The 16,094-nt window shown below is 41.7% G+C and overlaps 2 protein-coding genes across 2 annotated transcripts; both read right to left on the bottom strand.

Moving 5' to 3' along the window:
* Nucleotides 1-4,120: 4,120 nt before the first annotated feature.
* Nucleotides 4,121-6,290, bottom strand: LOC141429281 (cytochrome P450 6B6-like; the record flags this gene model as incomplete). Its single annotated transcript, XM_074089571.1, is given in 2 exon segments — nucleotides 4,121-4,233; nucleotides 4,826-6,290. Coding segments are annotated over 2 exon segments (1,473 nt in total), but the record flags the coding sequence as incomplete, so codon positions are not given.
* A 1,948-nt stretch (nucleotides 6,291-8,238) lies between these two features.
* On the bottom strand, nucleotides 8,239-11,562 carry LOC141428759 (cytochrome P450 6B7-like). The gene is made up of 3 exons (XM_074088766.1): nucleotides 10,183-11,562; nucleotides 9,551-9,658; nucleotides 8,239-8,285 (listed from the first exon to the last, which is right to left on the bottom strand). The coding sequence occupies exons 1-3, from the start codon at nucleotides 11,546-11,548 to the stop codon at nucleotides 8,239-8,241; spliced, it is 1,521 nt and encodes a 506-aa protein (XP_073944867.1). The 5' UTR covers nucleotides 11,549-11,562.
* Nucleotides 11,563-16,094: the final 4,532 nt, after the last annotated feature.

Here is a 16,094-nt window from a genome sequence, read left to right as displayed (position 1 = left end):
TATATTAAATGTTTGTTCTCGGGTCTAGGATGTTTAATATATTATGGATTTTGTAAGTAGGTGTAATATATTATCTATCTATATATATCTATATAATAATTTCGTCAAGGGGTACGGTAGACTCGAACGAAATGCACATTAAATTGAAGAGCGTAAAAAATTAGTCAATTTGAGTGACAATGTAGGCGGAAATCGGATTATCGAGTTTTTAATATAAACTTGAATAATACTAAGTATAATGGCGTTGCGAGAAAACATGTCAAAGTCATCACATCAAAAGTTGGCGTTGTGTCACGTCACCACGTGTCAAAGGTACGTCACAGGTGATGCATTTCGTTCTCCATTGTGACCTCTCTAAGGTCCCACACACGGTACGATTCGTCGATTTTTATTCAGATCGATGTACAGACAAATCGTACGCATATGGCCCTTTAGGTCTGGATTTCTTTGATTATGAGACAGAGAATCATAGTTATTTGGGCAATAAGATTTAAAGAAATATCTACTATAATAAAAATGTGAATAACCGATACGTAGGTTAGCTGTGAAGTACGTTTTGTGATAATATTAGGCTGGAATATACGTCAGATTTTCGATAAGTACGACGGTCTTTACATGCCAAAAAAATACTAAACATATTATTATGAGTACATTTACCCGGCGAAGCCGGGTTTTCATCTAGTATAAGTATATTTGTCCGTTGCCTAGTATCCATAATACAAGCTTTGCTTACTATGGGACTAAGTCAATTAGTGTTAATTGTACATGATATTTATTCAATTTATTTCAATAAACCCGTAGTCGCCTATGCCTTGAGCCGCGGCCCGTTCACAGCTGCACTCTCTCAAGAGTTGGGCAACTCGGACGTGCACGATTACCCGCTATTCCCGCTAACCGCGTTTGCCTTGCGGCCTCATCGGAACAGTCCGAAACTGTAATTTCTATATCTTTGTGATTTAGAGTTCCAGTTCTTTCGAGTTTTTGGAATTGGATGTTTCCTGGGTTAAAAAAAATTAGTCATTTTATAAGGGCAAGAGAGATAGCAAATTACAAATATTAACATTGTGTTAGAGTAAGATGGACGATGATTCAATAAAGTAGGTAGTTAAAAATATGTCTGTTTTTAATTAATAGCACCCTAAATTTAGTCCGTGAGTTAGATTATCAGAAAAAAAATATTGTCACGTATTTAGTCAATAGAAAAAGCCGGTTAAGAGCGTGTCGGACACGCCCAAGGTTCCGTAGCCGTTACGAAAAAATTAAATAATATTTTTCCAACTGTAGAGGCAGTATACGGAATTATTTTATAAAAAAAAAACAAGAAAAGCGGCTTTCGTGCAATGAGGTTGCATACTTTATTGAGAGATAGGGAAAATTTACATTTTGGAAATATTTCGTTGTTATGTAATTTATTAGGTACTTATCGATATATTTTTTAATACCAAAAATTTTATTTAAGATTGTAATCAACACATTTGATCTTATCTCTCGCTTTTTTCGTGTTGAAGTGAAATGACAGATCAAAGTAAAGTTCAAATCCTCTTTGGTTCAAATATTTGGAATTCAGTGAGTAGACCCAACACTGTACTCAGCATTTAAAAAAAATAATTAAAAAGTTACTTTATCTCGCGTTTGCTCACTGATTTCTCATAGCAAAACCTGCCTGTTTGAGGTTCTGAGGTGAAAAGAAAATTTCATGTCTCTTGGATACTATTTTAGAATTAATGTCAGAAATATCGGAATAAGGAGCAATTGCTGAGATTCTATGGACGAGCCATCTTTCTCAATTATAACATAAGAAACAAACAAAGAAAGAAATACATTTATTCACAACACCAGACAACCATATTATTAAGTATAAGCAGTGTTCTACATCTTAATTGAAAATTTGAAACTATGCATGTAACTATTTTAGCACAGCTGTTACAATACAGCTGTAAACTCAACGTAAGATAGTCTAGGTGTAAATTGTTAACTTAAGATGATATTGTGAAATCCGGCGGATACTTCAAATTAAATTCCATTTTCTCAAACATGACATGAAAAACTTATGTTGTGTTACTAATAATACTTATTATAGTATAGAACTATATTACAGTACTGTCCACTGAGTACTGTACTGTCAATGGAACTAGTGGGAAAAACACCCCGCCAGCACCACCGCCCGCAGCCGCCGCGCCAGCAGCCACACAACATGGCGATGAGACAAGCGTCCCGTCAGCTTAACTTCTTGTTTTTTTATTTTATTTCAATTCATGGTTCAGAAAAGCACTATACAATACTCGGCCGGAACGCGGGGTTGCCGGCCTCTACAGTAATGTACTAGTTATTACAATGACAATGGGTTTACTTTGGTACAAATTTCAATTAACAATAGGTTTTACACAAGACACACTAGAGCACTAGATTAGGCTACCTACACACTACTTACACCGTATCATGCCATGACCGTAATAGGAACGTGTCAAGAACGAATGTCAAGCGGTTACGAAACGTGCTAAGCTAAGTGGGCATAGTCTCATACTTTTCAATATAAAGAATATATTTTTTCTCAAACATGACATGAAATATTGACGTTGTATTACAAATAATAGGCTGAGAAGTATCGCGCTGCAGGCGCTGCGGCTGGCCTGCCGGCGCGGGGTCACTAGCGGCCTGCAAAGAGATTTCATACAACTTTGCAGGCCGCTGGCCGGCAATGCGACCGTCTTTTGTTTCAACGCGCGTTCTGCGACACGGCGCACGCCCAGCACCAGCACCACAGCAAGCACAGCAGCACCGCCAGCAGCCAGCGCGACACGTGCGTGTCGTGCGTACACAGCAGGGCGACCAGACTAGCGTCCCGCCAGCTTCATTTCTTGTTTTTTTATTTTATTTCATGTAATGTTTGAGAAAAGCACTATACAAGCCTCGGCCGGAACCTGGGGTTGCCGGCCTTTGCAGTAATGTACTATTTTCTCAAACATGACATGAAATATTGACGTTGTGTTACTAGTAATTATAGGCCGGGAAGTATCGCGCTGCAGGCGCTCCGGCTGGCCTGCCTGCGCACGGTCAGTCTAGCGGCCTGCAAAGAGATTTCATACAAATTTCCCGCCCTCGGCCGGCAATGCGACCGTATTTTGTTTCAACGCGAGCTGCGGCACCACGGCGCCAGCACCCACACAACACGGCGACTTACTCTCTTGGTATGATACGGTGTAATGTACGGTGTCAATCAATCAGGCCTACGCGTCTATTCCAGACGAATTTTGGTGTGTTGCCTGTGCAAAACGTCTTTGGTGGCTAACGGTAAAAAGAACGATTCGCATAACATGGATTGTAGGGAAAAGAGTGATAAACTTACAGGGGAAAAGTTGCAAAAGTAAGTATCTGAAATAATTTAGTAAATATTATCCTAAAGTAACTCAGGTGAGAAAACGTGGACGGTGATTTAATCTGTTCGATCCGTTAAAATTATTGAGTGATTTTACAGTGTATAAAAATACTAAAAATACACCTCTGTAATAAATGATATGGTAACAAAAATGGTACGGATTGTCTCGTTAATACTTAATTCATATTATTTCAATTAAATTTTCATTTATTTCATTTATTGCTTCAGTTTTCGGTTATTGAGAAAAGTACTACTCGTAGGTATATTCACCTCGGCTGGAACCAGCCATCGCTGGCTTTGTATTAAGTACGAAATTTTCAAAGTTGCTATACAAATTCTGTTGTCACTATTTCATTTGATAAAATCTCGTATACGGTATACTTACGGGAAAAATTACGCCGTGTGAACGTAGCCTGACGTAGCTAGTGAAGTAAGATCGCATACGTGAAAAACCGAGTCGAACAAACGGTGAAACCGCATAGGTACAAGAAAATATTAAATCGAATGGCTGCCGTGTGAACGCAGCCTTTGTAGTTTGTACATTTAACATAAACGAATACCTACTCAGCCAACAATGGCACACTTCCAGGCAACAATGTTTTATTTTTACACATGATCAAGAACCGGATTCGTACTAAGAACCTACAGTGAGCTTATTTTACTTATCTGCCGTATTGAGCCTTTTCACATTGTTCTCTGTTGGAAGATGAGTGGTAGACCTGTTTTAAAGCTTTGTACAATGTAAGACCTCGGGTTGGTGGGAGGGTGTCGCGGAGCCCCCGGTGCGGGAGCCACTGAGAACTGTGCCAGCACCGCCGCCAGCCCCGCCAGAGACTGCATTAGACCCATTCGCTCGGCTGCAAGAACAATTTTGTATTCAAATCTAGATACTTCCGCAAACCAATTTTACGAGTACTGAACTAAATGGAGGAAAAGAACTAATATGACACCAATATTTCGAGTGTGATATTAGTGTTTTTATAAATTCCACGGGATAAGAATTCTGTGATTGGGACAAAGCCACGGGCGTAAGCTAGCGAATAACAAATCTTGAATAATCTGAAACTGATATATAAGAGTGCTCAGTTTATTTTCTTCCATCTACTATTTTTATCACTGATAGTGAGGTGAAATATTGTGTTTCGCTCGGCTGTAATTTTTTTAAGCATCTCGTGCCTTTGAAAGCCTCGGCTACGTCCAGGATACACTCATAACAAATAACTATTTCTTTCTTTCTTTCTTTGAGCTATGTAGGTGATTCAAGTTCTTTTGAAATCCCAAGGATAAGCCAAGTACCTAGTCTATCAAACTACTACATCTGGCTGAAGTAGGATTTGATTTTTGTAAGTTACTCGTAATATGCAAGAGAAGTACATGGTTTTTCGTCAAGAATTTAATATGTAAATCAATATGGCTACTTTTAAGCTAAAATGTAAGGCTTTAATTTACCAATACAAGCTCGTGCCCCGTTTCCAAACGGCAAGTATGCAAGTTTCTGCTCCTTCGTCAGCACTTCAGGGTCAAACCGCTCGGGACGGAACTCTTTCGGCTCTGGAAATATCTCCGGGTCATTGTGAAAAGCATGTACAGGGATCTTTACATTCACACCAGGGTCTATGGTCACATCGACATCGGGAATAATACAGGAGCGAACACATTGCCGCTGCAAGATACCGCCAGGTGGAAAAATTCGTAGACCCTCGTTCAAACACCATCGAAGGTAAATCATTTCAGAAATGGCGTCGTAGCTCAGTTTATTGTCGTGCTTGGCCAGTACGCGATCTATTTCTTCCTGAGCTTTCTGTTGCTCGCGCGGGTTGTGTGCCAGCTGGTGCAGCGCGTGGCTCATAGTCGACGATGAGGTTTCGAAGCCAGCAGCGAAAAACACATAAATCTGAGCTGCCATTATGTCGTCATCCAATTCTATCGACACCTTCTTGGGACTACCATCAGGGTTAACTTCAACAATTGATTCCCCAGTCATAACGCCTTTCTTCTTACATTCCAGTAGCAAATCAATAAAATCATTTCGATTGCTTGGCTTGTTGTTCCTCTGTTGCATAATAGTTTTCATCATTAACACAATTTCCCTTTGAATTTCTTTCGTCACATTTAAACTGCCGAAAAATATTGGAAAGATTTGTTTTAGGTATAATTTTACAGTTCTGTTGTAAGTAAGTGACTTGATTTTCAAACTTAGTTGTTGAAATGATGTATTTCCGAAGTTGAGCGAGTCGGAGTTGATGCCGAAGCCGATGGCGCCGATGACGTCAGCGGTGAATTGTTGCATCAGGTCCCGGGCATCGATGGGTTTGTTCTGGTCTGCTATGTTCTGCAGCCGGTTTTGCAGTCGCTCAGTTTTTTCGATTATAAGCGGGAACATAGCTTTCAGCTTACCGCTGGAAAAAGCTGCGGCCATTCGAGTTCTTAGCAACCGCCACAAGTCATCATCAGTACTGAAAAGATTCATTAGGAGCGGTTGGATCCTAGAATCTTTAGGGCGAGCACCACTGCGGCGGTGGAAGTAAGTGGAATCGGTAAGAACTCGTTTGGCGAGCGCCAGGTCTCGGACGACTAACTCCGGCTTAGAATAGTTGAAAAAACCAACAATTTTTTCACGAGGGTGCTTTCTGTACACTTCCGTACCCATGTCCATTACGTTGGCTAGCATGAGGAAGTCCTTTGCGTTGTTTCCGACGAGTGGCCATGGCTTGTCATGTTTGACGCCTCGCTTCTGCCAGTAGTTGAAGGAGCGAATAAGATGGAAGTAGAAGGCTGCGAGCCCGAAAACGACCGCGAGTGCTATCATGATAAGAACAGTAATATGGTTTTAGAGCTTGTTGCTTTGTAATATATAATATTCTTGCACAGTATAAAACGGACCAGTATTGCGTTTCGACAGCATCCTTGATATAATTACCTACCTACGCCGCGCTCGGTACACAAACGCGCGATAGGGCTGCCTAGGTACTCTACTAACTGTCACTCTTCAGTTATGTATTTGATTTGATAATGTCACATGTTAAAGTAAGGATTAGGAGAGATTTAAAGATGGACTAAGTAGTGTTAAACAAAAATGCATTTTACGTTATTTTAATAAACCACAGAACGTATTATGTTTTAAACGGTTTTATTTGGCTTCATCACTACGTATATATGTTACCTAAAAATTAGCTACAGAGAAGTATTTTCGCCTCTTTTGGGATGTGCGAAAAGCTTTATTGTTGAATTTAAGAGTATACAAAATTCGCATTCTGATAAATAACTTTTATTATATCATATTACATGAATTTAAACATCCGTACACCGAACAATACTGTTTATAACGTCGTGACATATTAAGGTACGTAATATGCGCGTGAGTCTGTACGTTACCGCGGAGAATCGCGACTGATGGTTGCCGAGGTATGCTGAGAATTCGTGGCGTGTTGGTATAACTCGCGTTCCGGCCGTTTGTATGAAGACGGTGTACTGCTCCTTTTTTATACTGTGATTCTTGTTCAAACAAATTAATTAGCAAATAAAGAAAGATGATGTCATTCATCGGCGAATGCGTATACTTATACATGATATAAATTACACATAATTATCCATGCTCGTCACATGTTAATGGCTCTGTGCACGATATCAGCGCCACCTCACGTCCGCAACTTTGTTTGTTCTGAGGCTCTGACGTTTTGAAATTTTATCGCGACATTGTGACTAAAATCAAACCTATCACGTATTAATTTATAATACAAAATTACCGTGATATCGTGATTTGGGTGGACAAAACGTAGGTAGGTAGTTAAGTCTAAACAAATTGCTTTGTTAATGACAGATTCATATGAGTATGACAGATGACAGAGCCTACATTATTACTTTTGGGCACTATGAGCGCTGTGAGAGATTTCATTACCCCCCCCTAGTACTTCGCACCCAGCGAATACGCAGATGATACCGTTTACAAACATTAATTCGTTTTTAAAGAATATAAAAGTCTAGCACGAATAATAATTGGAGTAGACACATTAACTTATATATTAAGAAGTGTTCTATCAGACAACATTTTCAATTTTCATTCAATTTTTATGGAATAATCGAGAAAAACTAACAAAAATGCGACGTTGCCAGCTCAGCAGGTATAAACGCTCAATGACCAAAAATGAATTCACAACCTTTTGTCCACCCAAATCACGGTATCGCGGTAATTTTGTATTATAAATTAATACGTGATAGGTTTGACTTTTGTCACAATGTCGCGATGTAATTTCAAAACGTCAGAGCCGTTTTTAGGTAACAAATATACGTAGTGATGAAGCCAAATAAAAACGTTTAAAAACATAATACGTTTTGTGTTTTACTAAAATAACGTAACATTCCCATTTTTAAATCTCGCCTAATCCCTACTTTAAATTTCAGGTGACATTATAATAGTCATTCTTACTACGAGTCTTGAAAAACTCTCATGAATTTTTTGAACCGCTGACACATGCAGTACGCACAATTTTCCCGCCAGCACTCTTTGGTAGTGACGTCTCGCCCATAGAAGCTGACCTACTCTCTCGTCTTGTACATAAAGGCGGACTGGCAATTTCTGACCCATTCAATGCCACTAATTTAAACTTTGAAATTTCCAAGAATGGCGGCACAGCACTCTCCATTGCATTAATAGAAACAAAACAGATAGATCTATCCGAACATAACACATATCTTAAAAATGCTCGCAAAGAAGGCCGCAAAGAAAAAGAAGCATTTTAACTGGTAACAAAATTAACTGGTAACAAAAAAAGGGCAATCGAAAGATCCCACCATTATCACCATTAGAACTCAGAGATGCGTTATCATTACGTTACTACAGAACACCTAACTCCATGCCACAATCATGCGATGACTGCTGCAATAGTTATTTTAACATCGATCACGCGCTCTGTTGTAAAACCAGTGGCCTAATCACAAGGCAACACAATGAGATCAGAGATCTCTTTTGTGAACTTTGCCAAAATGCTTGGGTGCAGCGTAACAAAAGAACCAATAATTTCTGAAAATGATTGCGAACTACGTGCAGACCTATCATGCCGCGGCGTATGGAGTGCTCAGAGGGAGGCGTTATTTGACATCCGTCTCACGTCTCACTCTTACCTCTCACGTCCCGTCACTTCTGTCCTGAATCAGCCGAAAAACAAAGAAATATTCTGACGGCTGTGAAATGCGACATGCAACCTTCACTTTACAGGTAACATCCGTCGATGGTGTGTTTGCACCCCAAATGTCCTCATTCGTCAAACACTTAGGAGAAGCAATTTCAGAACAATGGAATCGCTCCATGGCCACAATACTGGACTGGCTTAGAGCCAGGATAAGTGTTGCCATCATACGTGCCACCAGCATGTGCATCCGCGGCACACGACACCGGTTTTAAGACCGCTGCCAGGTGGCTTGGGTTTGACGACGGCGCTGCCCTCCCACACATTGATCAAAAATAAAGTTAGCCAATAAAGGTTAAGTTAATATAGAACTACAATTAAAAGAACGCTGGGGTGTTTTTAGGCTTCAGCATGAGACTGAGCCAGTGTCAGATTCACAACAGTAATGACATTTATATTACTATCTAGGCGACCGAGCTCCGCTCGGGCTAACACTCGGTACCAAGCGTTTTCCCAGAGATAAACCAAAGCTAGATCAATTTTTTATCCCTGAAAACCCCTACATATCGAAATCGTTGGAGCCGTTTCCGAGATCCCCGAAATGTATATATTTTTATATATACAAGAATTGCTCGTTTAAAATTGTTTGAAGATGTTTAGTAAAATTTTATTCTGCTTTTTATTATCCTTATGCAAAGTAATATTATGAGATATGTCTTTCTGCGTAGCAACTATTCGAACATATGAATATTATTCTCATCGATATGATGTGATAAATTATGAGAAATGATAGTATGAGAAAAACATTATGCGAAAAGTAATTCGGTGATATGATGATTCTGCTAAAGGTTGTTATGAGAAACGAAATTATGAGATTCGATTTTATGCAACATATTAGCAAACCAATCTAATCCAATCCGTTTTTTTCGTGTCGTGGTTTGTAAAGAGTTTATTCTGCTTATTTGTCGTATTCCAGGGGCCGTTTTAGATTTTTCTCTCGTGGAAGATGAGCGGCAGGCCCGAGCTGAAGTTCTGTACAATGTTAGACCTCGGTTGGTGGGAGGGTGTTGTGGTGACCCCGGCACGGGTGTCACTGAGAATTTCGCCAGCACCGCCGCCAGTGCCGCCAGAGACTGCATCAGACCCAGACGCTCAGCTGCAACAACAATTATGTTAAAATCTACCGGAAGATACAACGATAACAAGACTCCTACCAGTACTAAGTGAACCGTCGTGAGAGTTAGGGCAGTGGGTGGATGCAGGTGGTAAGCTGTCGTTCACTATGGCGTGCCAAGGGGAAGGACTTTGTTCAACAGTTAAAGTCTTTGGCTGAAATGGATAATTATAATCAATTGGTTTGAGATTCTCAACGCTACAGTGAACGACAGCTTGCCACTTGCATCCACCGATTGCCATAACTCTCGCGACGGTTCACTTTGTGGGAGTCATGTTATCGTTCTATCTTCTCCCCAATGGTTTTCTGTTTTTCCAACGATGTGGCAACCACCACAACAAACTAAATATCGTATCCATCCAAGTAAAAATTGAAAGTGGGTCAAAAAAGATTTGATTCTTGTATATTACTTGTCACATGCGAGTGAAGTAACATAAAAGTTTTCCATCAAATATTAAAATTACTAAGTATATTATATAATTACTCTCAACCATGAATTCTCTTACCAATACAAGATCGTGTCCCGTTCCCGAATGGCATGTATGCAAGTTTCTGCTCCACCGTCAGCACCTCAGGGTCGAACCGCTCGGGACGGAACTCTTTAGGCTCCGGAAATATCTTCGGGTCATTATGAAAAGCAGTTACAGGGATCTTCACATTCACACCGGGATCAATGGACACATTGACATTGGGAATAACGCAGGCGCGAGCACATTGTCGCTGTAAGAAACCGCCAGTTGGGAAAATTCTTAGACCCTCGTTGAAACACCATCGAAGGTAAGTCATTTCAGAAATGGCGTCGTAGCTCAGTTTATTGTCGTGCTTGGCCAGTACGCGATCTATTTCTTCCTGAGCTTTCTGTTGCTCACGCGGGTTGTGTGCCAGCTGGTGCAGCGCGTGGCTCGTACTTACCGATGATGACTCGAAGCCAGCAGCGAAAAGTATAAATAATTGCGCCGCCATTATCTCGTCATCCATTTCTATCGACACCTTCTTGGGATTACCATCGGCGTCAACTTCAACAATTGATTCCCCTGTCATAGCGCCTTTCTTCTTACATTCCAGTAGCATATCAATGAAGTCATTTCGCCCACTTGGCTCGTTATTTCTCTGTTGCATTAACGTTTTCATCATACACATGACTTCTCTTTCGATTTCATGCAGTATTTTTAAATGACCAAATATTTTGGGGAGGGAATATTTTAAATTTAGCTTTAAAGTTCTGATAAAATTATGTGTATTCATTTTAATACCGAGTTGTCGGAATGCTGTATTTTCACCGCTGAGTGAATCGGAATTGACTCCGAAGCCGATGGCTCCGATGACGTCTATGGTATATTGTTCCATCAGGGTCCGGGCGTCGATGAGCTTGTTCTGGATTGCTATGTTTTGCAGCCGGTTTTGCAGTCGCTCAGTCCGTTCGAGTATTAGCGGAAACATCGCTTTCAGCTTGCCGCTGGAAAACGCTGTCGTCATACGCGACCTTAGCAGTCGCCACAGGTCATCATCAACACTAAACAGATTCTTTAGTAGCGGATCGATTGCAAAATTTTTCGGGTTAGCTCCGCGACGGTGGAAATGCGTGGAATCGGTTAGGATTTGTACGGCGAGGGCTGGGTCTCGGATGACTAACTCGGGGGCAGAATATTTGAAACTGCCGACGATTTTTTCTCCGGGGTGCTTCCTGTAGGCTTCCGCAGTTATGTCTGTTAAGTTGGCTAGCATGAAGAAGTTCTTTGCGTTATTCCCGAAGAGAGGCCACGGCTTGTCATGCTTGACACCACGTTTCTGCCAGTAATCGAAGTTGCGGGTGAGATGGAAGTAGAGGGCTGCGAGGCCTGCGAGACCCAAAGCGATCGCGGTTGCTATCATGACAAGATTAGTAATGTGTTAGAGAGCTGGTTGCTTTGTAATATCATTATTATAACTGCTGTTGACACAGATGAATTAATTTTCGGCAAATAAAGAAGGAGGACACATAACATTAACATTAACAACACATAACAATTAACATTAACATTATAACATTTGGAATGTTTGAGATGGCAAATTTGCTTAGAAAACGACGATAATAAACTTTTGTAATATAAAAACCGGCCAAGAGCGTGTCAGACACTGCCAAAATAGGGTTTCGTAGCCATTACGAAAAAATTAAGTAATATTTTTTTAAGGATTTCGTATTTTATACGGAATCTTTCAAGTTAGGTATATTTTATGCCTTAGGCTGCTATTTACTCCTAAACTACTAATAATACTCAAGCAAACATAGCCGTTATAGTTTTCCTTGAAAGTTTGCTATCATGACAAGATCAGTAATGTGTAAGAGAGCTGGTTGCTTTGTAATATCATCCTGAATTTTTTCAAATTTTTCCACCCACCAGTTTAGAGTTTAGAGGGGGGGGACGCTCGATTTTAATGAAAATTTGCACTTTAAAGTTGAATATTTCGCAAACAAATCACTGAATCGAAAAATCGTCTTAGCAAACCCCTAATGGTTCTATACCCCACACTATAGAGTTGGATGAGAAAAAAAAATCACCCCCACTTTACGTCTATGGGAGGAACCCTAAAAAAATTTTATTTGAATTTTTAATTGTACTACTTTTGTACATATATATTCGTGCAAAATTACAGCTTTCTAGCATTGATAGTCCCTGAGCAAAGCCGCGGACGGACGGACAGACAGACAGACAGATAGACATGGCGAAACTATAAGGGTTCCGTTTTTGCCATTTTGGCTCTGAAACCCTAAAAACGATAGCATAGCTCGTGTATCCGGAGCCAGAAACTTGGAGGTTATTTTTGATAAAGGGCTGCTGCTTGAAAATCACATCCTGGAATGTACTGCGTAATTGCTTTCACCGTCCTAAGGTCAAGATTCGTGAGTTCTTAAGGATATACATGCGTATAATGTTTTGTGACTCGGCTTATCCTCACAAGTTATATGACTCTATCCCGCGGGAACTTTGCATTTTCCAGGATAAAAGAAGCCTGTTTCATTTCAATCGGGAAAGTGTAGCTTTCTATTGAATTCACTTACTCCTATCCCGCGGGAATTATCCTAAGGGCCTGGCCACATGTCCACGGTGCGGCGTCGTGAACGTAAAACGCCACGGCGCCCGACGCGGTACGGTGCTGCGCCGTGCAAGATATAGGGTTAACGTAAAACGGCGCGGTGTCCGACGCGGCACGTTGCCGCGCCGTGCAAGATATACGGTTAACGTACAACGGCGCGGTGTCCGACGCGGCACGTTGCCGCGCCGTGCAAGATATACGGTTAACGTACAACGGCGCGGTGTCCGACGCGGCACGTTGCCGCGCCGTGCCAGATATATGGTTAACGTACAACGGCGCGGTGTCCGACGCGGCACGGTGCCGCGCCGTGCAAGATATACGGTTAACGTACAACGGCGCGGTGTCCGACGCGGCACGGGCTGCGCCGTGCAAGATATACGGTTAACGTACAACGGCGCGGTGTCCGACGCGGCACGGTGCTGCGCCGTGCAAGATTTATGGTTAACGTACAACGGCGCGGTGTCCGACGCGGCACGGTGCTGCGCCGTGCAAGATATACGGTTAACGTACAACGGCGCGGTGTCCGACGCGGCACGTTGCCGCGCCGTGCAAGATATACGGTTAACGTACAACGGCGCGGTGTCCGACGCGGCACGTTGCCGCGCCGTGCAAGATATACGGTTAACGTACAACGGCGCGGTGTCTGACGTCGCTCGGTGCCGCGCCGTGGAGATATACGGTTAACGTACAACGGCGCGGTGTCCGACGCGGCATGTCGCCGCGCCGTTTTAATATACGGTTAACGTAAACCTTATATTTTTATTGTTTATAATTTAGTTTCATTTGTCCCGTTGTCTATCCGTCTGTAAGTAGTGAACTCTTGCAAGTTAAATTCGTCCAACTGCCAGTACGGATTGACTTGAAATTTGAAATATTTATGTGAATTGCGTGACAATACAATAATCTGGCAGTGACATCTGTAAATCTGCCAACTTTCCGCAATTGCGAAATATGGTTATGCAAATGTAGTTTGGGTGACAATGCAAATTTGGTGACAGGCAGGTGGAGGGCACTTGTGCAAGACCGCCAAGGACGCTACCGGACTGCTCGCTAATCCTCCGTGAAGCAGCAGTGCTTGCAGTTGCTTGCATTGAGTAAACGGCCGGTGAAATGACTGGCAATTGAAGTTACCATCTTAGGCCTCTAGGTTGGCAACGCATCTGCAATACCAATGTTGCAGTTGTTTATGGGTTTATGGGCGGTGGTGATCTCACCATCAGGAGACCCACTTGCTCGTTTGCCATCCAGTCGAATAAAAAAAAGTACAGTCAGCAAATAAGCTTGTATTAAAAATGAAATGAAATTTAATAAACAACATTTTTGTTTTTCATCACCATCAATCATCATCACAATCGTCATCATCATCACAATCATCATCATCACCATCAATCATCATCTTAAATCTTGCACAGCGCGGCAACGTGCCGCGTCGGACACCGCGCTGTTGTACGTTCACGATGCCGTATATCTTGCACGGCACGACGCGGCACCGTGCCGCGTCGGGCCGGGCGCTGTGCCGTTTTACGTTCATGACGCCGCACCGTGTGGACATATGGCCAGGCCCTGATGCGTCCAAAATCGCGGGCAATAGTTAGTTGTAGCATATCATTTAATGTGTTTAAGGACCGAGGAGATTGTGGTAACATCAACCGACTATCTATAGAAACTGTCAGCTGTATAGTACAGTCCACTGCGAAGAGATTTTTTTAAACTTTAGTGATTATCACTCATTTATAAAATACCACAAACGGGACTTATCACGCTAAACACACGAGTAACACACGTTTCGACCACATTACAGTGGCCGTGGTCACGATTAGACTGAAGTGTGGGGTGTCTAGTCCGCCTAGCGGCGCGAGTACCGTATCCTGTCCCTTTGTCTGGTATCTCTGCAGTTGACTGTGCCTGTAACAGAAAAGAATAGTACATTGTGTCTTAAGGGCGGTAAATAAGGAATTACGAACGAGAGTCTATTAGAAGCCCGAAGTCGAAGACTGAGGGCTTTAATGAGTCGATGTTCGTAATTCTAGTACCGCCCGTGTGACATACAATGTTTTTCATCACATTTGCGAGTAAAATTTTATATTTGTAAAAGAAAAAAATATAATTCTTCCAAATATTGGCGATACATAGGCTGCGCTCTTGGCAGCGTCGCCCTCCCCCTCCCTCAGCATGTGCCTGAGCCGCGTGTGCATGTGGTCCTGCTGCTTGGCCATGAGCTGCAGCGCGCGCAGCGCCATCAGTACGGGCACCGACTCATTTACCGACCTTGGGCTTCATGACAAGAAAATGTGTACGCGCAATGACTCATTTACCGACCACGGGTTTCATGACAAGCACATTAAGGTCGAGGGTTTTATTTGGCGGGTTGCAACCAAGGTAGCCCGCATGTTTCGACTCTGTTTACGAGCAAGTGTGATGAAAAAATGATTTATTAACGGTCCCAACATAACCACCACCAAACGCAAAAAACAATAATATATTACTATACAAGCATAATTTATATCCCTCCTAACGCCCAAAGTCCTTTATAAAGGACTTATCAGTAATTTGGCATTGAACCCTCTCAGAAGTTATTTAAAGTTTCATGTTCATAAAACAACAATTTGACTTGGACGTCATGAAGTTGAGACCTTCATCACAACAAGTTTGAGTTTGAGCAGGTGGCTATTTTTTTAATTCGTCGCGCGTTTACACTTGCCTTGACTTGAGCTGTAAGATATTAAGAAGTGTTCTATCAGAAAACATTTTTAATTTTCATTCAATTTTTATGGAATAATCGAGAAAAACTAACGAAAATGCAACGTTGCCAGCTCAGCAGGTATAAACGCTCTAATGACGAGCGGATAGCTAAGTTGTTAGTGACCCTGACTACGAAGCTAGCGGTTGCGGGTTCAATCCCCGCGATCGGGCAAATATTTATATTATTATGATGAATACGAATACGAATGTTTGTACTTCAGTCTTGGATGTTTGTATGTATTTAAGTAAATATTTATCTATATATGTATGTCTAGCCGTTGTTTAGTAATGGTACAGTAGAGTTCATAAGCTTGTTAGCAAAATTTTGATCAAAAATATCTGAAAACGAATTTTTGCTCACAACTTTATGAACTCGACTGTACAAGCTTTGCTTACTTTGGGGTTAGGTCAATTGGTGTAATTTGTTCCAAAATATTATTATTATTATTTGTAATACGGTCCAGCGGTTTTTTTAATGCAAGAGGGTGGAAACGAGCATGCGGGTGTGATAGGAAACAATCACCGTCGCTTATAGACACCGCAACACGAGGTGCTTTGCCGGCCCTTTGAAAAATGCTGAAACGTTTGGTGGTTGTTGAAA

The sequence above is a fragment of the Choristoneura fumiferana genome, chromosome 6 (genome assembly GCF_025370935.1).
Source record: "Choristoneura fumiferana chromosome 6, NRCan_CFum_1, whole genome shotgun sequence".
In the NCBI taxonomy this organism is placed as follows: Eukaryota; Metazoa; Arthropoda; class Insecta; order Lepidoptera; family Tortricidae; genus Choristoneura; species Choristoneura fumiferana.
This window is presented reverse-complemented; position numbering and strand designations above follow the sequence as displayed.